Below are 26,604 nucleotides of genomic sequence, written 5' to 3' on the forward strand. Positions count from 1 at the left end.
CTCCTGCCAGTGCTCGGGGGACCATATGGGATGCTGGAAATTAAACCCGGGTCCGCCGTGTGCAAGGCAAATGCACTATCTGCTGTGCTATCGCCCCCAAATGTGGATGTTTTCGATTACTTTATCTTGACTTATTTTTAGACAAGTTTAAGGACTTTAGGTAGTAGGTTTTTCTTGATGCTTTGATACAATTTATTAGTGAACCTGTTCAGATCTGGATTCTATTATATTTTTATTTTTGTGAGTGTGTGGGAATTTTTACACAGTAACAATTCCCTTTCTCCTGATTGGGCTGTTTGGGCTTCCTGCAACCTCCTGATTGAGCTTGCAGATCCCCCATATTAGAGACATAAATGTAGTCATAATAATGGCTTAGAATCTCTTCTCCTCCTGAAATATGTATTCCACTTTCTATCTCTGGTACACCTTATCTGAGTTTTTATCTTTTCTTCATGAGTCATGCTAAGTGTGTTTGTCAACCTCGCTAATTCTTTTCTAAAATGAAAAAAAATTCCTCCTCTTATTGACTCTTTAAGTGACGGCTCTCCACTTCTTTTTTTTATTATTAGTGAAACACCATGAGGTACAGTTGTTGACCTTACAAGTTTTTGTACTTGGGTTTCAGTTAGACAATGATAGAGTACCCATCCCTCCACCAGTGCCCATTCTCCACCACCAATGATCCCAGTATCCCTCTCACCCCTCACATACCCCCATCCCATTCCACATCTGTGGCAGGACGTTCCCTTTTGTTCTCTCTCTCCCTTTGGTTGCTGAGGTTTGCAAAAGAGGCATTGAGTGGCAAACATGTTCGGTCCATAGTCTACTTTCAGCATGCATCTCCCATTCTGGGAGGATCCTCCCAACACCCTTTACTTGGTGGTCCCTTCTCTGTCTGAGCTGCCCTTTCCCCTAGCATGTGCAGATGGCCTTCAAGCCATGGAGTAAACCTCCTGTAACTTATCTCGACTATTCTAGGATTTTAGTCTCCTATTTTGTTACTTTATATTCTCCACTTCTAATATAAATGTGAAACTCCTCATTGATTTGACGAAAGTGTGGCCTGACTTTTGTGATATTCAAGGTTTTTCATCAAAGTAGCACAATTCTCTTTGTTTATCCTGGGCCGTAGAATTCTCCAGAGATCTCATAGGTTAAGTCCCATTTCTATCAAGACTTGGAAAATGCAGGGAATTTAGCCAAGCCTGATTTTCCACTGTTGGCTCTTGGAAACTGTAATTTGGCTTTGGCTTAAGATGTGGGGTGGTAAGTATCTGCAAGTCAGAAGATGCAAGGGTGGGGTTGTCAAGTGTGAATAAACACCAGGTGAACCATGAACATCTGGTGTTTATTCAAAAGAACTCCAGGAAATCTGGAAACTTCCATTCCTGTGTCCAGACCTGTGTCCCACGGGGCGGTCATGTTCTCAGGGGTTGGAGTGAGGGAGTAAACAGGGCTTAATGAGCAAACACAGGGAGCTGTAAATATCTCCTCGTAGAGTCCCTTGGCTTGTTCACTCTGGGGTATATGGTGGACACGGTTGTTGATCTCCAAGTCCTGAGTTTTTCTGGGGCCCCAAGCTTCCCTCCTTCCTGCTGTCTTTTTCTGGGTTTCAGTCTCCAGAAGAAACTTCCCCGGAAGGAGTTTGGAAACACTCAGGGGTCCCCCTCCCAGACACCCCACCCAGGTAAGTTCATATGTCATGTGCCCTCAGCAAAAGGTCAGAGAGAAGAAAAGTTCAGGGAGTCTACCTGAGAATAACCTAAGAATGACCAGCCTAGGCCAGATGTCAGTCCAAGAGTTTTAGGGCCAATTCTTTGATTCATACATAAGTTATGTATTATTTATAATACCAAAGATAAGTATTATTTAAAAGCCTTTCAAGGGTCAATTCTGAAAATTACATGGTAGTAATAGAGGGGGAAGTAGAAGAGGAAGTGGAGAGTGGAGGCTTGTGATTTTCCAGTAAAAGTACAAGTCAAGTCCAAAGATCTTTAAATTTCATTGAAGTGTGTAAATATTACAGATGATGTTCAGGGCTATCATGTGTGTTGGATATTAACCTTAAGTGTTATAGGCTTCTTCAGCGAATTTCCCCTTTTTTCTCCTCCCAGAGAAACTTACAGTGCTCTTTCGAGTATCCCTAATCCCAAGTTTATCTTTAATCTTTCCTTGTGATTTACATCTCATTGTCATAGTTCCCCAAGTCAATCTTGGTTACTTATAAGTCAAAACTTTCTGGTCATTCTGGATTTTGTATTTGTAGGTATTTTCTATTACCCCTAAAGCCTTTTTATTTTCACTTAATCACTTAACTTCCCGTTAGTCGTCGATTTGCTCGAGCGGGCGCCAGTAACGTCTCCATTTGTCCCGGTCGCGTGCTAGTGTAGCCCAATGGCATCTGTTCGCTCTTGGGAACCTGAAGAGCCTCAAACTGATCGTTCATGATCTTGATGAAGAAGTCTGACCATCTGGTAGGTGGGCAGCCACACGGTCTTTTGACATCCCGTGGAATCCAGTCGGTAACAGCTCTAGTCCAGTGGTCGTCTTCAAATCTCATTACGTGACCAGCCCATCTGTCGGAACTCCGGATTCTTTCTCTCATTTGAGTGAAACTTGATATTCCAAGCATAGCTCTTTCAATTCTTCTTTGGGAGACCTGAATAGCGTTCTCATCCTGTTTGCGTAGGGCCCAGGTCTCTGAGGCATATGTTAATGCAGGAAGAACAGTGGAATCAAAGAGAAGTGCCCGGAGCCGGAGGTACTTCGTCCTCTTAGCTATTTCTTCGATGTTCTTGAAGGTGTTCCAAGCCGCTCTCTTCCTCCTAAGCAGCTCAGGTGCCAGGTCATTTGTCATGTTGACTTCTCGACCTAGGTACACGTAGCTGTTGCATTGTTGCATTTCATATTTTACTATAGAGCAATGTTGTTCTTTGCTTAAACACAGGAAGACTGTTAATACTGTGCTCCCAATATTTGATTGACTCCATCATTGGGCATCCATCATAAGTACTTGACTCAGGCTTCAGTTTTTGTAGCTCCTAACACCCCAAAATTGAGGTCCCGCCATGGGGCGGGGATGGACCCGAAAGAGTGGCTAACTACCCTGGCATCGAAATGGGACAGTCTAGAAACCACATCAATGCATGGTTTTGGTGCAAGATATTATGACTTAAGAGACAGGACCCACATGGGAAAGGACAAGCTGAACTGGCCTGAGGAGACTTAGTCTGGGATTTACGGTAAAAGTCTTGCTTGCTTCTAGAGAACTATGAGCCAAGAGAAATAAGTTTTGGGATCTTTGTCTCTTACTATGTTTATAGGGCTGGAGTGATAGCATAGCGGTAGGGCGTTTGCCTTGCACGCAGCCAACATGGCCAACCCGAGTTCGATTCCTCCACCCCTCTCGGAGAGCCGGGCAGGCTACCGAGAGTATCTCGCCCGCACGGCAGAGCCTGGCAAGCTCCCCGTGACGTATTCGATATGCCAAACACAGTAACAACAAAGTCTCCAATGGAGACATTACTGGGCCCACTCGAGCAAATCGACGAACAACGGGAGGGCCTTTACCTTTACTTACCTTACTATGTTTATCCAAACGAGTGCAAGTATTGATAAAAATAGACTAAAATGTTTGATTGTTTGACTTAGTTGTTTGATATATATGACTAGAAGGAAAGAGAAAAGCAATGTAGATGTCCCTGAGAGACAGAGCATCTCCTTGAGTTTATCTCCCTGCCGGAATGTTTTACCTCTGTAAATTACACAGACATGTGGTCCTATTCCTCGAACCCCTTCAGATGTTCTACAATTATGTTAGCAGGTCTGCATGAAATGGGCCATTTTCACCATCAGGCTGTCGTCCCCCATTTCGCTGTCTCTCTGCTGGGGAGTCCTGGGTAGGATGGGAAGCATCTCTCGGCCACTGAATGCATGTGTCACACAGCACCACCATATTTTTTGAACTCATCTTGTGGACACATTTCTGTTATTATCGTGATACAGTGGGCTGGAGCGATAGCACAGCGGTAGGGCGTTTGCCTTGCACGCAGCCAACATGGCCGACCCAAGTTCGATTCCTCCGCCCCTCTCGGAGAGCCCGGCAAGCTACCGAGAGTATCTCGCCCACACGGCAGAGCCTGGCAAGCTCCCTGTGACGTATTCGATATGCCAAACACAGTAACAACAAAGTCTCCAATGGAGACGTTACTGGGCCCGCTCGAGCAAATCGATGATCAACGGGAGGGCCTTTACTTTACTTTACTTTACATCGTGATACAGTGCACTTGACTTTGTTTGCCTATACACGAGAAAGACTTAGATAAAGAAATGTGTGAACGTGGGCCGGAGTGATAGTACAGCAGGGAGAGCATTTACCTTGCATAGTCTACCCAGGTTCGATTCCCAGCATCCCATATGGTCGCCTGAGCACCGCCAGGAGTAATTCCTGAGTGCAGAGCTAGGGTTAACCCTGAGCATCACTGGGTGCCACACACACACATACACACACACACACACACAAAGAAATGTGTGAACAGATGTGCAACAACAGTCAGTTGATACTATGGTGTCCACTCATGAAGATATTCCTGAAAAAAAAGTATGTATGTGGAAAGGAACGTGCTAATAAGCTTTGTTTTCTAGCTGTTTCATATCTTGTGTGACTAAACATACCTGTATACTTGAGACACATGTCTATTTTTCCTATAAATTGTCTCTTGAATAGTTTGTTTAGTATGATGGAGGAACAATGATTTTTCTCCAGTTTTTCTTATTCTTTGTTTATATAAAGTTTTTTTATGATTTATTACATTCAGTATTCCAAAATCAATTCCAAAACCAGTGCACCTTCTTACCACCTTTATGTTTTTTCTTATATTCATTGAAGACAGTGACAATTTTCACGTGTTTTGTTTCCATTTGGCTAATTTATACTTATACTGTTATGTTAGGAAGGATGTATAAAATCTTACTAATTTTTTAGTCAATAGAGTTGGTCTTACTCTGTGTGTGTGTTTTAGTTGAAAGAATTGATCAGTCACTTAAATATTTTTCACAGAGATACCCTTGCTTTAAAGGCAAAGTAAAGGTTCACCCACATGCTAACTTATGACTAATGACCCTAATTAGTCTAACTAATGCCCCTAATACACATTTTTTTTATTTCTTTTCACATCTCTCCATTCTTAAATTTCACGGTATCTTTTGGGAGTTTAACAATAACAACTGGAGCACTGGAGTGATAGCACAGTGGTAGGGCCTTGCACTCAGCTGACCTGGCTGACCCGGGTTCAATTCCTCTGCCCCTCTCAGATAGCCCAGCAAGCTACCAAGAGTATCTTGCCCACATAGCAAAGCCTGGTAAGCTACCCATGACATATTTGATATGCCAAACACAGTAACAACAAGTCTCATAATGGAGACGTTACTGGGCCCACTCGAACAAATTGATGAACATTGGGAGGACAGTGCTACAGTGCTAGAGTATTTTTGGGAGCAGCTCTATTTCTCAAAGTTGCATAATATTCCACCATCATAGAAACTGTTTTCCTTGACATTTGACTATGTAGCTATTGGGGTCCCGGGTGACTTATAAGAGGTGGCGAGGAGAGAGGCAGCCACCTCCAGAAGGAATCAAGAGCTTTCTCTCTACCATCCTCTGCCAACATGGGAATGGAGGGGAAGTGTAGGACTGGTAAGAGTCAGCTGTGAGCCTTGCCCTTTGTAGGAAAAGAAGGTCAGGAGACAAGCAGTCAAGTATAACACGTTTTATTATTAAGTTTTGAGGAAGAGGGGAGCAGAGAATAAGGCACTTGAAGAGAATGTGGGCTTCTCAAGAGTGAAGAGGGAGCCCCAGGACACATTCCAGCATAAAAGGATAAAAGTCCATATGTCAAGAGGAGAATGTGAGTGACATGTGTGCTTGAGCACCACAGTGACCCAAATGCTTGGTCAGCTGGCACATGGGCCCACTTCCTTTGTTTAAGCTGGCTTTATAGGGTTTCTCCTGAGCTACCCGAGTTCGATTCCTCCACCCCTCTCGGAGAGCCCAGCAAGCTACTGAGAGTATCTCGCCCAAACAGCAAAGCCTGGCAAGCTACCTGTGACGTATTCAATATGCCAAACACAGTTAACAATTGTCACAATGGAGATGTTACTGGGCCCGCTCGAGCAAATTGATGAATAACAGGAGGACAGTGACAGTGACAGTGACCCTACTACTACTACTGCTACTACTACTACTGCTGCTACTACTACGTGGGTTTTTTTTCCCTGGGCAAGAGTGCATTGGTGGGGCTGGAGTGATAGCACAGCGGTTAGTGCATTTGCCTTGCACGTGGCGGACATGGGTTCAATCCCCAGCATCCCATAACGTACCTCCAAGCACTGACAGGAGGAATTCCTGAGTGAAAAGCCAGAAGTCTCCCAAGTGCATCCCCGGGTGTGACACTACCCCCCCCCCCCCCCAAAAAAAGTTCATTGGTAGGGAGATTGCCAAGGGATAGAACTGGGGTTAGTTGAGGGTCTTCTTTGACATTCCTTTGCTGGCCTTTGTTCCTGCTGGAGCTTCTGGGAGGGGGGAGGGGGAGGAGGAGAGGTCTGTTTCTAGCCTCCTCTGGGTCTGTTCGGGGCTGGAGCGATAGCACAGCGGTAGGGCGTTTGCCTTGCATGCAGCCAACATGGCCGACCTGAGTTCGATTCCTCCGCCCCTCTCGGAGAGCCCGGCAAGCTACTGAGAGTATCTCTCCTGCCCAGCAGAGCCTGGCAAGCTCCCCGTGACGTATTCGATATGCCAGACCCAGTAACAACAAAGTCTCCAATGGAGACGTTACTGGGCCCGCTCAAGCAAATCGATGATCAACGGGAGGGCCTTTACCTTTACCTTTACCTGGGTCTGTTCTGGTTTCAGTTAGGGGTCTTATATGGTCTTAGTTCTTGTGTCCACAAGGTGGGTCCTAGCAGCCTTAGGGCAAATGGGTTTTATGACTTCACAAGAGCTCACTATTGTCATGGGGGTGGGGGTGAGGGGTAGGTGGAGAAGAGCAGGGGTTGTTTCCCTATCTGCAAGCCTACCTGCTCCAACTACACAACTACAGATTGCATTGATATTTTCCTAGGTTATTTTGTTGGAAAGGGTGTTCCCTTAACCAAGCAAGGAGATTATCTATGGTGGGGAAACAAGAAGGTCTTTATTACACCAGCTAATGAGACCCCTGGGTCTAGGCTAGGCCAGCATCTGAAGTCTTAGATGAGGCCCAGGTGCTCCAGGGCTTTTTTTTTTTTTAAATAAGAGTGTACTGCAAACTCACTGCGTTGCTTCATGATCAAGCAGTGTAGCGAAGCACACACAGGATGGCATCAGTTACGGTATAGAGACTTTCCTAAAATCAGCATTATCTTAGCTTGGAACAGGAAGTTCATCCCAAGTACAGACAGAATGGGCAGCTTTTTATTTATTTATTTATTTATTTATTCATTTATTTTTGTGATGATTGCTCTGTCTTTCATATTTATTGATCTAAGAGAGAGCAACCATATGCACCATGAATATGATGTAGGCAGGACAGGGAAGGCCCCCTCCCAAGTCAATGGCAAAAATTCGCATCTTGCAGAAAACAGGAAAAAGCAGAAACTATGGTCTGTTAAGACCCTCACCTATCTACAGCAACAGACCCAGAGAAGCTCCTGCAGAAACAAAAGGCCAGGAAAGGAATTTCAAAGAAGACCCTCAGCTCCTCCCACCCCCCTTGGTAACCTACTTAGCAATGGACTTTGACCTAGGTAGAAGCCAGACTTGGGGACAGACTGGAGAAACCCTATAAAGGCCACCTTTAACAAAGGAAGGGCGCACTTACGCTGTCTGAGCCCATGTGCTGCTTGTGCCCACATGGCTGAGCACATGTGATGTCCGAGCACATGTGTCCCCCGCATCTCCTCTCAAGATGTGTACTTTCATGCTTTCCTGTCTAATGCTGGCATATGTTTAGGGGCTCTCTCCACCCTTGGAGAAGCCCACGTTCTCTTTTGAGCACATTACTCTCTCTCTCTCCCTCCACACCTTCAAAACCTCCAAATAAAATCTGTTTGACTTCACTGCTTGTCTACTCCAGAAATTCTTTTCTGCGAGGTGAAACAAGAACCCAGTAACCCTGGATCCCAGGTGGCAGAGACGGATGGGGAGAAAGTGACCATCTTTCTCCTCCCTGCTTCACATCGGTCACCAGGGGGACCCACAGACATCAAATGAGTGCCATATGTTGGGCAGTTTCTCTGTTCTTTAAAGGAACTGTTTTAACGCTTCTTGCATTTCTTAAAAACTCCCCACCTGCAAGTAAAATCCTCTCTTTAAAGTAAGGTAAAGGTAAAGGCCCTCCCGTTGTTCATCAATTTGCTCGAGCGGGCCCAGTAACGTCTCCATTGGAGACTTTGTTGTTACTGTGTTTGGCATATTGAATACGTCACGGGGAGTTTGCCAGGCTCTGCCGTCCGGGTGAGATACTCTCGGTAGCTTGCCGGGCTCTCCGAGAGGGGCGGAGGAATCGAACTCGGGTCGGCAATGTTGGCTGTGTGCAAGGCAAGCGCTCTACCGCTGTGCTATCGCTCCAGCCCCCAAACCAAAGATACATAAAATAAATTTCCATCATAACAATTTGTGTCCATATATCTTTATAGAACATGACACTAGAGCTTCAACATGAATTCTTTTGCAGTCTCTTGTATCTCAATATGAACTTTGCTCTAAGTTGAATGAATGAATGAATCTCGTTAGTTACTTAGATGGTACATAATATATCACGGGAAGGCTGATATGATGACCTTTTATTATCTTTGTAAAAATTATAGCAACCAGGAAGATAGTAGTGTGGGTAGGGCACTTTCTTTGTTATGGCCAACCAGGATTTGATCCCAGCACACCATAGGGTCTCCGAAGCTCTTGAGTCATTTCTGAGTGCAGACCCAAGAGTAAGCCCAAAGGAGTGCCGGGTGTGGCCAGGTTTTTTTTTTTAATTAAAAATATATGAATGCAACAAAATATTTGTATGATGGAGTTGATCTTGTTCCTTCAAAGAAAAAGGAATACATATTTTTTAAAACAGTGGGCTGTTACCAAAGACATATTTTCTGCAAGCCTCAAACAGGATTTGCTCTGAATAATGCTTCAAGGCACAAAGAGATCCCAGCTCCTAGGAGAGTGACCTGTCCAGAGCATGACTGAGCTGAGAGTGCAGAAACCAGAGCTAAGAGATTTCATTGTTCTCCACCTGTCTCGCTTGCTTCATCCACAGTCCTACAAGCCAATGTGACCACAATAGAACATTAATTAAAACAAGAACTGGGGTTAGAGTGATAGCACAGTGGGGAGGGCATTTGCCATGCATGCAGTCGACTCGGGTTCGGTTCCCAGCATCCCATATCATCCCCCGAGCACTGCCAGGAGTAGTTCCTGAGTGCAGAGCCAGAAATAACCCCTGTGCATCACCAGGTATGACCCAAAAAGCAAAAAAAAAATTAAAAAATTAAAATAAATAAAACAAGAACCTAAGTCCTGTCTGTCTCATTGAAAAGTAATTGTGTTTCTCTATTCAAAATTTACAGTCTTCTCCAGCACATAGAACCAGAAAACCTTACAGGAGTTACAGAATTTCTTCTTCTAGGATTCTCTGAGGAACTGGAAGTTCAGCCCCTCATCGTTTACCATTTCCGGTCCATGTACCTGATCACCGTGCTGGGGAATCTGCTCCTCATCCTGGCCGTCAGCTCAGACCTCCACCTCCACACACCCATGTACTTCTTCCTGTCCAATCTGTCCTTCGTGGACATCTGCTTCACCCCCACCACCGTCACCAGAATGTTGGTGAACATCCAGACACATAGCAAAGCCATCAGCTATGCAGGATGCATCACCCAGATGTACTTTTTCATCCTCTTCACAGGCCTGGATGATTACATCCTGACAGTGATGGCCTATGACCGCTTTGTGGCCATCTGCCACCCCCTGCACTACCCAGTCATCATGAACCCCCGGCTTTGTGGGCTGCTCCTTCTGGTGTGCTGGATCACGAGTGTCCTGGATTCCTTGTTAGAAATCCTCACGGTGTTGCCACTGTCCTTCTGTGTGCATGTGGAAATCCCTCACTTTTTCTGTGAAATCAATCAAGTGGTCCATCTGGCGTGTTCTGACACTTTTTTTAGTGACTTGGTGATGTATATTTCAGCAGTGCTCCTGGGGGTCGGCACCCTCATTGGGATCCTTTATTTCTACTCTAAGATAGTTTCCTCCATCCGCAGAATCTCCTCAGCTCAGGGCAAGTATAAAGCGTTTTCCACGTGCGCGTCTCACCTCTCCGTGGTCTCCTTGTTTTACGGCACATCCATCGGAGTGTACCTGAGCTCTGCTGTGACATAGAACTCACAGAGCACTACCATTGCCTCGGTGATGTACATGGTGGTCAGTCCCATGCTGAACCCCTTCATCTACAGCCTCAGGAACAAAGACATCAAGGGTGCTCTGACACATCTCCTTGGGAAGAAAAAATGAAACGGCACGTGTCCTAGTACTAGTGAACTGCATCATTTCAGGGCTACGAATCCTGAGAACAAGAAATTGTGATCTGTTGACCCAGCGATACCACTCCTGGGAATATATCCCAGAGAGGCAAAAATGTGTAGTCAAAGTGACATCTGCACTTGTTTGTTCATTGCAGCACTCTTTACAATAGCCAGAAACTGGAAGAAACCTGAGTGCCCAAGAACAGATGACTGGTTAAAGAAACTTTGGTACATCTACACAATGGAGTACTATGTAGCTCTTAGAAAAGATGAAGTCATGAAATTTACATACAAGTGGTACAATATGGAAAGTACCATGCTAAGTGAAATGAGTCAGAAAGAGAGGGATAGCCATAGAAAGATTGCATTCATCTGGGGGATATAAAGTAAAAAAATATGAGATTAATACCCAAGAATAGCTGAGATCAACACCAGGAGGATTACTCCATAGCTTAGAGGCCAGCCGGGTATTCTAGGGGAAAGGGCAGTTCAGATAGAGAAGGGAGCACCAAATAAAGGCTGTTTGGAGGATCCTCCCAAGGAGGAGAGATGCATGTTGAAAGTAGACTATGGACTGAACATGTTTGCCACTCAATGCCTCTTTTGCAGACCACAACACCCAAAAGGAGAGAGAGAACAAAAGGGAATGCCCTGCCACAGAGGCAGGGGGAGGGGGGTGGGGGTGGGGGGGATATTATCCATGGTGGTGGAGAATGGGCACTGGTGGAGGGATGGGTATTTGATCATTGTATGACCGAAACCCAAGCACAAAGATTTGTAAATCTACAACTGTACCTCATGGTGCTTCACTAATAAAACAAAAAGAAAGAAAGAAATTGTGATCTGTTAAATCAGAGTGTCAGCATGGTACCCCATTGACAATGATTCAACTTTAACATGTGCCTGTTAAGGAGATGAGGGGTCGGGGAGGGAACCTGGGGCATTAGTGGGAGAACCCCGACACAGGTTGGTCTTGGAGGTAGAACATTGTATGTGAGAGTCTACTGATGACGGCTTTATTAACCACTGGTGCCTAAATTTCAACCTCCCCCCGAAAAAAATTTTAAAATTAGAAGACAGAGAAACTTCTAATTTTATGTGTGTGTTTTTTAAAAAAAATCTGAACACCTAATAAAAATCTTTTATTTATTTATTTATTTATTTTTATTGAATCACCGTGAGCTTCAGTTATAAGCTTTTATGTTTGAGTTTCAGTCCTACAATGACTGAACACCCATCCCTCCACCAGTGTACATTTTCCACTCTCAATGTCCCTGGTATTCCTACTCCTCCACTCCACCCTTCCCCCTGCCTCTATGGCAGATGGTAATAAAAATTCTTCACTTAAAAAAACAGAGTCTGGATACTGGACCTGCTGCTTTTGTTTATGTTCTGAGTGTTTCCCTTTGTGAGAAAAAATTATCCTGTTTTTATACCTCTAGGAATACTTTTTCCTCTTTCAGCTTTCTTTGCAATAGAGATCTAGTTTCTCTATTCTTAGCTCTCAAATGTATTTCAAACATTTCTTATGAAATATTTGAAAACCACCATTGAACTATGACTAAAAGAATTTTTTGTGTGGGAGAAGTGGGGGAAGAGGGCATACCCGGCTGTCCTTAGGGTTTACTCCGGACTCTGCACTCAGGGATCACCCATGGAAGGCGCAAAGGGACTCTATTGGGTGCTGGGGATGGAAGCTGGTCAGGTCATACAAAGGGAGCTGGGGAACAACTGAAGGCTTCCCTGTCTCTCTCGCCCACACCTGGATTTCTTTCTTTCTGTTTTTTTTTTGTTGTTGTTGTTGTTGTTTTTGGGTCACACCAGGCAATGCTCAGGGGTTACTCCTGGCTCTACACTCAGGAATTACTCCTGGTGGTGCTTGGGGGACCCTATGGGATGCTGGGAATCGAACTCAGGCTGACCACGTGGAAGACAAGTGCCCTACCCGCTGCCACACATGAATTTCTTAAGAACACTTTTTAAAAAATTTTTATTAGTGAAACACCATAAGGTACAGTTGTAGGTAAGGTAAAGGTAAAGGCCCTCCCGTTGATCGTCGATTTGCTCGAGCGGGCCCAGTAACGTCTCCATTTGTTACTGTGTCTGGCATATCGAATACTCTCGGTAGCTTGCCGGGCTCTCTGAGAGGGGCTGAGGAATCGAACTCGGGTCGGGCATGTTGGCCGCGTGTAAGACGAACGCCCTACCCGCTGTGCTATCGCTCCAGTTGTAGACTTACAAATTTTTGTGCTTGGGTTTCAGTTATACAATGATCGAGTACCCATCCCTCCACAAGTGCCCATTCTCCACCACCACTGATCCCAGTATCCCTCCCACCCCCATCCCCCCATTCCACCCTGCCTCTGTGGCAGGACATTCCCTTTTGTTCGCTCTCTCCTTTTGGGTGCTGTGGTTTGCAAAAGAGGCATTGAGTGGCAATCATGTTCAGTCTATAGTCTACTCTCAGCATGTTTCTCCCATCCTGGGAGGATCCTTCCAACACCCTTTATTTGGTGCTCCCTTCTATATCTGAGTTGCCTTTTCCCCTAGCGTGTGCAGCTGGCCTCCAATCCATGGAGTAAACCTCCTGGTACTTATCTCGGCTATTCTTGGGTGTTAGTCTCTTATTTTGTTTCTTTATGTTCCCCAGATGAATGCAATCTTTCTATGTCTGTCCCTCTCTTTCTGACTCATTTCGCTTAGCATGATACTTTCACACATGGATTTCTTAAGAACACTTTCTTCCTAAAAGATCTGCATGCTCACTTGTTAAATGGATGTAAGGTCTTGCAGACTAGTGACAAGATGTAAAACTGAAAGTTAACAGGACCACTGGGGCCCCATTTTGAAACTAGACTCTATTTTGTGCCTAAAGGTGGTGAATTTAAAAAGTAAGTGAGGTGGGACTGGAGCAATAGTACAGTGGGTAGGGCGTTTGCCTTACATGTGGCCAGTCCGGGTTCGATTCCCAGAATCCCATGTGGTCCCCCAGCACTGCCAGGAGTAATTCCTGGGTGCAGAGCCATGAGGAACCCCTGTGCATCACTGGGTGTGACCCAAAAAGCAAATAAATAAATAAATAAATAAAAGTAAGCGAGAAAAAAACCCCAAGGTTGGTGACAAGTAGATTCCAATACCCAACCACAGATAAGGAGGTAACTGCCTCAAGACATATAGATACTTGACTAACTTCTGCCTTATGACATGGGTTAAAACTTCGCTTAATTTCTAACTTGCAATAAACAAGTAAGATTAGTCAATTAATCTCTTGGTTTGCTTCTGTACATCTGCTTTGCCTAGATGGGGAAATTAGGGGCATGATATATGTTCCATTTGCCCTGGAAGAAAAATGTATAAGGAGAGTCGGCCCAGTGTTGGGGTTCCAAGCCCAGGGAGCGGTCCCAGCTTGTACACCTCAGCACTGAGTCCCTTGCATGAGTGAGTTTCAGTGTGTGTCAATAAAACCTGAAAAATTCTGTCCTGTCTTTGTGTGTCTTAGTTGGCGGCTGAGCTCAGGCTTGAGGCCACTTAACAAGACAACCAAAGGAAAGGGTGTATATTATGGCCAAGTACTTTTTATAATTTTATTAAAATGGAAAGCCTGATAGCATAATTTTCCTTTGGGGGGAAACTGATACATGCATATCCATATGTGTATCACTGAACTTACTCTTCTACATGATGTAGACATCATGTATCATGGTCCTGGGTCTAATTGATGTGAGCAGGCAGGGAGGGAAGGCCTCCTCCCTCAAGACAATGGCAACGAATTTCCTGGGAACTAATGATATCAGTAGCCCTGAAGTTGCAAAAAACCAACTTTGCAGAAAACAAGAATTAAAGCTTGATAAGACTTTCACTGGCAGCAACAAACCCAGAGAGTTTGTTTGGACTACCCCCCCCCCCACACACACACACACTCCCCTCCCACCCTGCAACAGAAGCTCCAGCAGAAACAGAGGGCCAGAACAAAATTTCAAAGATGACCATCACCACTCCCAACCCTACCCGGCTTTGGCAACCTCCCCAGCTACAGACTTTTACCTAGGTAGAAGCCCCAGGTGAGGGCAGGTTGGAGAAAACCTATAAAAGTCTCCTTGAACAAAGGGAGGGTGAGCATGTACTGCCCACGCCCATGTGCTGCTTGCATCATAAGCTCTTCACTAGGATCTTGGGTTCTCTCTGGTCCACGTCTAGCGTGTCTGCCAGAGTCACTATTTCTGCACCAGGAGAGTGGTGTTGCTGACGAATGTGATTCTTTGCTTTGTTCAAAATGGGCTTTCTCAGGTTTTCTAACAACTAAAGGGATTCTGAGTAAACAGCATCAAGCAAACTCTAACAGCTGCTCCCTGCTTCTGCCTGCTACTGGCCCCCAGTGAATAGGTGTGAGTTTCCAACAAATGATAGAAAAATAGAGAAAGCAAGTAGGGGGCTAACATGGATTGAAAGTATTGACTATATATATATATATATCCGGCTATATATATGTGTGTGTATATATATAGTATATATACATATATATATAGTATATACACACACATATATAGTATATATACACACATATATATATAGCCGGATATATATATATATATATATATATAGTCAATACTTTCAATCCATGTTAGCCCCCTACTTGCTTTCTCTATTTTTCTATCATTTGTTGGAAACTGATTCATATATGTATATATATATATATACATGTATATATGTATATATACTATATATATATACACACACATATATATAGCCGGATATATATATATTTGCTCGAGCAGGCCCAGTAACGTCTCCATTGGAGACTTTGTTGTTACTGTGTCTAGCACAGCGGGTAGGGCGTTCGCCTTACAAGCGGCCAACATGGCCGACCCGAGTTCGATTCCTCCGCCCCTCTCGGAGAGCCCGGCAAGCTACCGAGAGTATTTGATATGCCAGACACAGTAACAACAAAGTCTCCAATGGAGACGTTACTGGGCCCGCTCGAGCAAATCGACGATCAACGGGAGGGCCTTTTATATATATATAGCTGGAGCGATAGCATAGCATAGTGGGTAGGGAGTTTGCCTTGCATGTGGCCGACCCAGGTTCGATTCCTCTGTTCCTCTCGGAGAGCCCAGCAAGCTACCGAGAGTATTCCGCCCCCACAGCAAAGCCTGGCAAGCTCCCCGTGGTGTATTCGATATGCCAAAAACAGTAACAAGTCTCACAATGGAGATGTTACTGGTGCCCACTCAAGCAAATCGATGAACAATGGGAGGACAGTGCTACGGTGCTACATATATAAACTTTTTTATTGAATCACTGTGGGATAGAGAATTACAAAGCTGTTCATGATTGGATTTCAGTCATACAATGTTCCAACACCCATCCCTCCACAAGCATCCATTTCCCAGCACCCATGTCCCCAGGTTTCCACCCATCACCCCCACCCCACCCCCTGCCTGCCTCTATGGCAGGTGCTCTCTCTCTCTCTCTCTCTCTCTCTCTCTCTCTCTCTTTCTCTTTCTCTCTCTCTCTTTTAGGGCATTGTGGTTTGCAATATTGATACTGAAAGGTTATCAAAATTATCCCTTATCTGCTTTTAATCCCCAAATCTGGTCCAGCGTGATCATTCCCAGCTATTATTATCATACTGGTCTCTTCTCTATCTTACCTGCCCTCAGCCCCCCACACACTAGTGGTTAGTTCCAACCATTGACCAGTCCTCCTAACCCCTGTTTATTCTGGCCATGGATATTACTCTTCTACTATATATAAAATATATTTTTCTTTGAACAAGTAGTCATCAGAAGGAGATGAACAACATTCTTCATTGAATAACTCTCTTAATTTATCCTGGCTAGACTTTTACACATCCAAGGTCCTTAGTATGTCAGGACAAAAGTCTTTGTTATGGTCTTTCTCAAAGGGAGATTCTCCTGAGAGGAAGAGCAGAGATTGAGCAGTTAGAGAACCCAGTCAGGGGCAGCCTTCCACTACAGGGCACCAGCATTCTGGATTTAAAAGACCTATTAACTCCACACCCTGTCTGCCTGCTTTATTAATCTAATTTCCAACATCTTCAACCCCATAGAGAGCCCTGGTGGCAGGTTGGCTTGGGCCCCCTCTAGAAAGGAACACTATAGGCTTATTTATTAGTTAAGCATCATTTCCCCTCTGGCACCCATTGCAGGACCATCGTGGGACCATTCTTTAGGCCTAAACAGACAGTGAGTACAAAATCTAGCTGTGCCCATAGGGTGATGTGCCAGCAGCAAGCACCTTTAATGTCTATCATTGATTTCAGTGTGACCTGGTCTGTTCTAGCAGATCTTCCTGGCAGCCCCCAATGACAAAACTTGAGCTGAACTTTTTTGGGGGAAGGCATTTTCTAACTTTGGGGCTGTCATTAGGGAAATAATTTCCCACAAAAACCTATATAAAGATGGAAATAGAGGAAATCAGATCCCTTCAGAAATCAAGAATGTCTAGATGGGAAGACCAAATCATTGATATTCAACCTCTGATTCCTCTTAACCCCATTTCCGGCCTCATTCCTGTCCATTAGTCTTTTCTGTGGCGTCTGTTGGGAATTCAGTGCAGTCACTATTAAGATTCTGTGGAATAGAGGCGAGAGAAATCATAGAGGGATTAAGACCTTGCATGCAGCTGCCCCAGTTTGACTTCCAGCATTGCATAGAGTGGTCCCCAAGCATCCTTAAGGAGTGATCCCTAAGAACACAGCCATGAATAGTCCCAAGCACTGCCAACTGTGGCTCAAATTCCCTACCAAAAAAATTTTTTTTTTGCTTTTTTGGGTCTTACCCAGCTATGCACCTCTATGAAAGGCTCTTTCCTTCCTGCGCTCTCTCTCCCCTTTTCCTTTATGAACAACATTTTAACTGTGCATCTTACTGTGATTCCATTTAAAAAATAAATTTTTAAAAAATTCTTTTGGGAGACTGGAGTGATGGCACAGCTGGTAGGGCATTTGCCTTGCAAGAGGCCAACCTGGGTTTGATTCCCAGCATCCCATATGGTCCCCCAGCACCGTCAAGAGGAATAACTGAGTGCAGAGCCAGGAGTAAACCCTGTGCATCACGAGGTGTGACCCCAAAAGCAAACAAACAAAAAAATAGAGAAGGGCCAGTCTGAATGTTTCTTGACATTCTTCATTTGAATTTTTGCATGAATAATTCTAGGTGTTTGATGATCCGTGGCATTTTGCTACATGCAGGGAAAATATGGTCTATCCCATGAAACAATTAAGATCAAAACAAACTGAAGGCACTCACTCACAGTGCTTATAACTGTCCTCTGCTGCAGTAAGGAAGGTCTTTTGAAGCCTGAGAAATACCATAGTGGGTTGTATTTAGCTGACCTGGGGTTGATGCCCAGCACCTCATCTGGTTCCTGAGCCTACCCGGAGTGATCTCTAAGTGTAGAGCCATGAGGAAGGCCTAAGCATCACCAAAATCTCCTCAAATACAAAACATAATAAGAAAAAGTTATGTTTTACTCCAAGCTCACTAAGGATTTCATACATTTTCAGTAACAAATTGATATCTCATTGTTTATTAAATGTTCTCAGCCCCGGGTCCCACATGCATGTGTTCCTCTGCAGGTTCCTTCATGTGTGGGACTCGCCCGAATGAATGCGTGGAGAGTGGTCTTAAGCATGGGTGTGGCTGGTTCTGGAAGTCTTCGGCTGCCGGGGTTCTGCTCAGGACAGGGAGGAAAACTCAACCCGCCCCCCTCCAAGGGGCCCCGGTGAGGACAGCCAGGTGTGGGAGCCCGAGACACTGCCCTGTTCTCTTCTGGGAGCTGGGTTTTATCGTGTCTGGGTCTTGGCCGTTGATGGGATAACACGGTGCCAGGGGCAGTTGGTGGGTGTGACGCCTACCTCCTGGAAGATGGGGGATCTGGGTGGAGAAGACCTCTTATTATCTAGTTCTTACTTTTGGAGAACCTGGCAGGCTACTGAGAGTATCCTGCCCACACAGCAGAGTCTGGAAAACTCCCAGTGGTGTATTTAATATGCCAAAACCCAGTAGCAATGATGGGTCTCATTCCCTTGACCCTGAAAGAGCCTCAAATGTGGCACTTTATAAAATCTCAGGGCTAGGATGAAGGAGACGTTACTGGTGCCTGCTCAAGGAAATCGATGAACAACAGAATGACAGTGATACAGTGATTAAATGTTCTCAATATGATTAGTTTTTTACATGAATGTCTCTCTAGGTCAGTAGTTGGGATCAAGTGACATTTATTAACATCTTATGTAAATGTGAAATTCCTCCTTGGTTTGGCAAAAGTGACACCAAGTGAAGGACTGTGGGGTCCATCTCTGCTGATCTCAGGCGTTGTGTCTGAGCTGTATGGATGCACTGAAGATGCAGGGACCTTCTCTAAGACTCACTTCCCATTTCTTTGTGATCTGACCACCCAGGTTTGGGACAATCCTGGGAGATGACCCCTCAGTGAGTCAGGGGCTCAGGAAGGAGGAAACACAGTTGGTTTCACCTGACTCCTAACACGCTCTCCTGGCGCCTAAACTTTTGCAGGAAATTTCCACCCTGTGTGGAACAGTGACCCTTGGGGAATGGGCACTCTCAGAGGCTGGAGTGAGAAAGGAAACAGGCTAATGAGCCAACACAGCATCTGTAAATATGCCTTTGCCTGGTCCCTCTGCATGTTCACTCTGGGGATGCATGGGGTGTGGATGATGCTTTTGCAGTCCTGAATGTGTTGGTGGAGCGAAGCTTCCTCTCCTTCTTGCTGCCTTGTCTGAAACTCTAGACTCCACCATCAACCTTGCAGGGAGGAATCTGTTTGCACTCAGAGGTTTCCTCTTGGATTGCACCCAGGTGAGTCCAGCTGTCAGGCAGCCTCTGCAGGGAATGAAAGACACCTGTCACAGAGAATGACCAGCAAGGCTGCTCCCCTGAGGTCTCGTGAGAGATACAGATAACGCGTATTCTAGGAGGGGAAGTAGAGCTTCAATGTGGCAGCTGCTTGTCCACATTTTCTCTCTTTCCTTTTTACTCAGAATAGGCTCCCTCTAAAGTACCAGCTCCACTCTTCACTGGACTGGTTGTTTAGTCCAGGCATCAATTAATAACTTTTCATTTATGCCTAAGATAGTTCATAGTTCATAATGTGGCAGCAAATATACCTTTATGGTCTTTCATAAGCCTTACAGATATGGTAAATACAACAAGTTAAAAAATTTTTTTTCAAGATTAAGAAAAGATCTAGTTTCTACCCTGGATAAATACATTTTCTAAAAAACCCTGGGAAATTTCCACCGATGTTTTATTAGCAGTACTGGAGAAGATGGGTAGGGTCAGGGATGCTCTGAATGTTCCCCAGGTCAGAGGACAGAAACCACCAGAGTGTGACTTGGACCAAGAATTAATATCTCCGTGTGAAAGAGCATTCATGCTCTCAGTGTTTCTTCAACACTCAGCATTTCACAAATAGGTCCCAACAGTTAGGGTGGCCCCTGATAATGGTGTGAAACTCCTTTCACAAGGTGTCATTCAAGGGGTTTTGCAGGTTGGCTATTGTTCATCAACATTTCTTTGCTGCCCACAAATGATTGCTTACAGTGGTGTAATTAATAAACGTTGGGTCCCTGTTTGGAGTTGCCTGCTATTTCCAAGGCCCTGCAGGCTATGCATACCTTCTTTTCTTTTGTTTTCTTTCTTTCTTTTTTTTTTTAACCTTTTGGGCTGGAGCGATAGCACAGCGGTAGGGCGTTTGCCTTGCACACAGCCAACATGGCCGACCCCAGTTCGATTCCTCCGCCCCTCTCGGAGAGCCCGGCAAGCTACCGAGAGTATTCGATATGCCAGACACAGTAACAACAAAGTCTCCAATGGAGATGTTACTGGGCCCGCTCGAGCACATCGATGATCAACGGGAGGGCCTTTACCTTTACCTTTGGGCCACACCCAGTGATAGGCTTTACTCCTGGCTCTTCACTCAGGAATTATTCCTGGTGGTACTTGGGGGACCATATGGGATGCCAGAGATCGAACTCGGGTCGGCTGTGTGCAAGGCAAATGCCCTATCCACTGTACTATCTCTCCAGCCGTGGCTATGCACGCTTTCCTGTGGCCATCAGCCCTTTCAATTATTGGATATATTGTCTGAGGACAAGCAAAGGAAGCCTGAGACTCACTCAGAGATACTTAACAACTCAGCTGGAAGGTTCTATGATAGAATCCAAGAATTCTGCATTGCTCAGAAATCCTACCCAGATGAGTTGAAATGTCATGGACGATCTCTAGATGCTTGTTTGACAGAAGGAAAGACAAGAACATGTACCTGTGGCCACCTAAGAATGACCAACCTGGATTTGATAGCAGAGTCTGTGTGTTTTAGAGTTCAATATTAAATATATATATTATTTTTTAATGACCAAAAGGTAAGTGATTATTTAAAAGGCAATACAGTGGTTAACTCTGGATATTGCATGAAAATTATATAGGGTAAAGTAAAAAAGGAAATGGAACAGTGTAATAAAGTCCAAAGATCTTGGAATTTAAAGAAAATGTATCATGAACTGGGGGAGAAGGCAGTTGAATAGAGAGGGGATCACTAAATCAATGATGGTTGGAGGAATCTTTCAGGATGGGAGATATGTGTTGAAAGTAAAGGACCAAATGTCAGAGCCTCCCAGTACCTATATTGCAAACCATAATGTCCAAAAGTAGGAAGGAGTATGGGGGAAATTGTCTGCCATAGAGGCAGGGGGAGGGCAGGAAAGCGGGAGGTGTGTGTGTGTGTGTGTAATACTGGGGACATTGGTGGTGGAGAATGTGTGGAGGGATGGGTATTCAGTCATTGTATGATTGAAACTCAAACATGAAAGTTTTGTAACTGCATCTCATAGTGATTAATTTTAAAAAAAGGAAATGTGTAAATATGACAGTTGATGTCTGGGGCTATCCAACGATTATTACGTACAGTGTACTCGACAGTTTCTCTCTACACGAGAAAGAACCAAAGCGATGTGTGAATAGATCTGCAACAACAGACAGTTCACACCGTGGTATCCACTCATCAAGACATTTATGAGAAACAAAAGTATACAAGCAATGGGATGTGCTAATGAGTTTTAATTTTTAATTGATTCACATCCTGTATGACAAATATATTTGCATACTTGAGACTCATGTCTAGTTTTCACGTAAATTGCTTCTTGAGCCATTTTCTTACTCTGATGGGGGAAGGGTGTCTTTGCTTCAGTATTTCATGAATTTATTCAATGATAGTTCTCAAATGATTTGATTCCGTTTAGTTAATTTATGCATGTACAGTTTTATCGGGGAGTTTTACTAATTAACTAGTTTACTGGTTTTATTAATTTACTAGTTTAACTACAGTTTTACTAATCTTAAGAGTAAATTAGGGGGCTGGAGTGATAGCACAATGGGTAGGGCGGTTGCCTTGCACGCGGCTGACCAGGGTTCGAATCCCAGCATCCCATATGGTCCCCTGAGCACCGCCAGGAGTAATTCCTGAGTGCAGAGCCAGGAGTAACCCCTGAGCATCGCTTTTTGTGACCCAAAAAGCAAAATAAATAAATAAATTAATTTAATTTAATTTTTAAAAAAAGTAAATTAGACCCTCTTACTCTGTGTATCTTGGGGATTTTTTTCTTAACTGAAAGAATTTATCATTCTCTTCAAAATTCTTCGGAGAGATATCCTTGCTTTAAAAGACAAGTGAAGGTTCACCCATATAAATACCTCTGAATAAGCACCCTTCACACACATTTTGTATTTCTTCTCACATCTCTCTTCATTCTTACATTTATTTGTTAAAAATTCTTTTTTTATTTTTGGGTCACACCCGGTGTTGCACAGGGGTTACTCCTGGCTCATGCACTCAGGAATTACTCCTGATGGTGCTTGGGGGACTATATGAGATGCTGGGGATCGAACCTGGGTTGGCCACATGCAAGGCAAACTCCCTACCACTGTGCTATTGCTCCAGCCCCCTGTTAAAAAAACTTATTTAAAAATTATCATTATTATTTTTAATTGAATCATCATGAGATATGTAAAGTTATTCATGATTGGATTTCAGTCATACAATGTTCTAACACCCATCTCTTCATCATTGTACCTTTTTCTTTTCTTTTTGGGTCACACCCAACAATGCACAGGGGTTACTCCTGGCTCATGCACTCAGGAATCACTCACTCTTGGCCGTGCTCATGTATGAGATGCTGGGAATCGAACCCGGGTCGGTCACATGCAAGGCAAACCCCAAACCACTGTGCTATTGCTCCAGTCCCCGTCAGTGTACATTTCCCACCACTGGTCATTATGGTTTGCAATACTGATACTGAAAGTTATTATGTATACCTCTTTACCTACTTTCAGCACTCAGTTCTTGTCCAGGCTGATCACTTCCAACTATCATTCTAAGATTTCCTTTGGTCTGTTGGGAGTAGATCTGTTCCTCAAAGCTGCCTGATATTCTACCATCATAGAAACCATTCTTCTTGACATTTGACTACAGATGACTTTCTATTTTCCTTGCATATCTGAGACTATGTAGCACTGTCCTCCAGTTGTTCATGTATTTGCTCCTGAGCGGGCCCAGTAATGTCTCCATTGTGAGGCTTGTTGTTACTATATTTGGCATATTGAATACATCACAGGTAGCTTGCCAGGCTTTGCCGTGTGGATGAGATACTCTTAGTAGCTTGCCGGGCTCTCCAAGAGGGGCAGAGGAATCGAACCTGGGTCAACCTGGTCGGCCACACGCAAGGCAACTGCCCTACCGCTGTGCTATCACTCCAGCCCATCTGAGACCATGCATCTGCAAAAACATGAAACTACAGCTTCTATATGAATTCTTCTTTCCCAGTTTCCTTGTATTTCAATATTAACTTGATTCTAAGCAACCAATATGATGCTGGTTGGTTCCTTATATGGTCTTCATATATTATGGAGTGACAGAGTTTTAGGTTCTTCCATTATATTTATAAAAATTATCAGGGCTGGAGACATAGTATAGTGTGAAGGGCACTTGCTTTGCATGTGACCAACCTGATTGCATCTCCAGCACCCCAAATGTTTTCCAAGTGCCACTAGGAGTGCTCCCTGAGCACAGCCCCAGGAGTAGGGCTTGAGTATTGCCAGCTTTGGCCAATAAAAAATAATAATTGTAGACACATTCACCAAAAATATTTGTGTGACTGAGTTAATATGGTCCTTCCAACAAAGAGAGGAATATTTTCTGTAAATACTGAACTCCAACAGGATACGTAGAGATCAGGGTAGTTCTGAATATTCTCCTGGGCCAGAAGAGAGTGATTTTTCCAGAGAATCATAGTGCTGAGAATGAGGAAATCAGAGCTAACAAATTTCTCTGTTTTTCATATATATAGTTTTCTTTGTCCACAGTCCTGCAACCCATGTGACCATAAAAAAAAGAAAAAATTAAAACACACACACATGCACGCACAAGCACACACCACCCTAAATCATGTCTGTCACTTTGGAAAGTAATTGTTTATCTTGACAGAAAACTTGCAGGCTTCTCCACCACATGGAACCAGGAAACTTCACAGAAATCACAGAATTTCTTCTTCTAGGATTCTCTGAAGAACCAGAAGTTCAGCCCCTTATCTTTTACCTTTTCCTGTCCATGTACCTGATCACCGTCCTGGGGAACCTGCTCATCATCCTGGCCGTCAGCTCCGACTCCCGCCTCCACACGCCCATGTACTTCTTCCTGTCCAACCTGTCCTTTGTGGACATCTGCTTCACCTCCACCACCATCCCCAGAATGCTGGTGAACATCCAAATCCACAGCAAAGCCATCAGCTATGAGGGCTGCATCACCCAGATGTTTTTTTTCATATTGTTTGTGGTATTGGACATCCTTATATTGACCGTGATGGCCTATGACCGCTATGTGGCCATATGCCACCCCCTGCATTACACCATCATCATGAACCCCCGGCTCTGTGGGCTGCTGCTTCTGGTTTCCTGGGTCATTGGTGCCCTGGATTCCTTGTTAGAAATCCTCATGATATTGTCACTGTCCTTCTGTGAACATGTGGAAATCCCTCACTTTTTCTGTGAGCTCAATCAAGTGGTCCATCTGGCTTGTTCTAAGACGTTTCTTAGTGACTTGGTGATGTATTCGTCAGCTGTGCTCCTGGGGGTTGGCCCCCTCACTGGGATCCTTTATTCTTATTCTAAGATCATTTCCTCCGTTCGCAGAATCTCCTCAGCTCAGGGGAAGTATAAGGCATTTTCCACCTGTGTGTCTCACCTCTCTGTGGTCTCCTTGTTTTATGGCACTTCCCTAGGTGTGTACTTGAGCTCTGCTGTGACAGAGAACTCACAGCACACTACCATTGCCTCGGTGATGTACACAGTGGTCACCCCCATGCTGAACCCCTTCATCTACAGCCTCAGGAACAAAGACATCAAGGGGGCTCTGATGAGTCTCCTTGAGAAGAAACAATGAAATGACATTTGTCCTAGAATTGGTGAATTGTGTCATTTGTAGTCAGATTCTGAGACTAAGAAATTGTGATCTCTTAAATCAGAGTCCAAGCCTGGGACCCAAACTACACTGATGAAACATTATAATGTGGGGCTGGACAGATAGCACAGTGGGTCCATTCACTTGCTTTGCAATGGCTGACCTGGGTTTTATCTCTGACATCCCGTATGGTCCCCAGAGCACCACCAGTAGTGATTCCTGAATTTAGAGTCAGGAGTAACCCTTAAACATTGCCATTGTGTCCCCCAAGTAAAAATAAATTAATTAAATTAAAAACATGCCTGTTAAGGAGGGAAGGAACTTCAGAAGGAATCTGGGGTCATCAGTCACTGACTTTGACACTCATGTTGATTTTGGAGTTGGGACACAATATTTCCAAATTTTCTTTGAAGGCTTTGGCAATCAACGGTGCCTACATTTCAACTAAAAAAAATTAAATTAAAAGACAGAGAAACGCACTTATTTTCATTTAATTTATTTTAAAATCTGGGCACATAATAAATTTTTTTTTACTTATACACCAGAGTGTGAACATTTGATTTATTACTTTTGTTTATTTTCAGGACTTTCCTTTGTTAAAAAAATTTATCTTCAGGGCCAAAGAAATAGTACAGCAAGTAGGGCGTTTGTCTTGACGCAGGCGACCTGGGTTCGATCCCTGCATCCCTTATGGTCCCCTCAAGGACCACCAGGAGTAATTTCTGAGTGCAGAGTCAGGATTAATCCCTGAGCATCACTGGGTATGACCGTAAAAGAAGAAAAATTATCTTCTCTTTATAGCTATATGAAAACTTTATTGTCTTGGGCCTAATGTGGCTATACTCAGGAATTACTCTTGTTGGGCTTAAGGATCTGGGAATTGAACCTGGATCAGCCGCTTGCAAGACAAATGCCTGTGCTATATCCGGGCCCTTATGCGAATTTCTTTTTTCTTTTCTTTTCTTTTTCGATTTTTTATACATTGTATTTTCATAAAGTAGTTCACAGTGGGCTGGAGTGATAGCACAGCGGTAGAGCGTTTGCCTTGCACGCAGCCAACATTGCCGACCCGAGTTTGATTCCTCCGCCCCTCTCAGAGAGCCCGGCAAGCTACCGAGAGTATCTCTCCCGCACGGCAGAGCCTGGCAAGCTCCCCGTGATGTATTCAATATGCCAAACACAGTAACAACAAAGTCTCCAATGGAGACGTTACTGGCCCCGCTTGAGCAAATCGATGAACAACGGGAGGAGAGTGAGAGTGACAGTTCACAGTAGTTCATAACAGATAATATTCAAGCACCCACCCAACCAGGGAGTATTTTCCCACCACAATAAGAGGGAATTGTGTGTGAAAGTTGTTGTATTTCATCTTGGGGCCATTTAAGCCCCTATATACATGATATACATGATCTGGACCAGCGTGCACATGGTAATGTTCCTCTTCAACTATTGCAAGAACGTCCAGCACATCCTTAGGCACAGTCTTTGCCCACAATCCTCTCTGGAGATCAAGGCCACCCACACCATCCTGGTCCAAGTGAGCTGTTTTGTCTTTTT

General features: G+C 44.3%; 2 protein-coding genes across 2 annotated transcripts; both read left to right on the plus strand.

Moving 5' to 3' along the window:
* Positions 1-9,784: 9,784 nt before the first annotated feature.
* On the plus strand, positions 9,785-10,408 carry LOC130022462 (olfactory receptor 7A10-like). Its single transcript, XM_056113235.1, has one exon. The coding sequence runs from the start codon at positions 9,785-9,787 to the stop codon at positions 10,406-10,408; it is 624 nt and encodes a 207-aa protein (XP_055969210.1).
* A 13,691-nt stretch (positions 10,409-24,099) lies between these two features.
* On the plus strand, positions 24,100-25,029 carry LOC130022277 (olfactory receptor 7A10-like). The gene has a single exon (XM_056113026.1). It carries the CDS (start codon positions 24,100-24,102, stop codon positions 25,027-25,029), a length of 930 nt encoding a protein of 309 aa, XP_055969001.1.
* Positions 25,030-26,604: the final 1,575 nt, after the last annotated feature.

Source organism: Sorex fumeus, unplaced genomic scaffold, assembly GCF_029834395.1.
Source record: "Sorex fumeus unplaced genomic scaffold, SorFum_2.1 ptg000019l, whole genome shotgun sequence".
NCBI lineage: Eukaryota > Metazoa > Chordata > Mammalia > Eulipotyphla > Soricidae > Sorex > Sorex fumeus.

Coding starts and splice junctions, on each gene's coding strand:
- LOC130022277 (XM_056113026.1), top strand. CDS start 24,100: ATGGAACCAGGAAACTTCACAGAAATCACAGAATTTCTTCTTCTAGGA.
- LOC130022462 (XM_056113235.1), top strand. CDS start 9,785: ATGTACTTCTTCCTGTCCAATCTGTCCTTCGTGGACATCTGCTTCACC.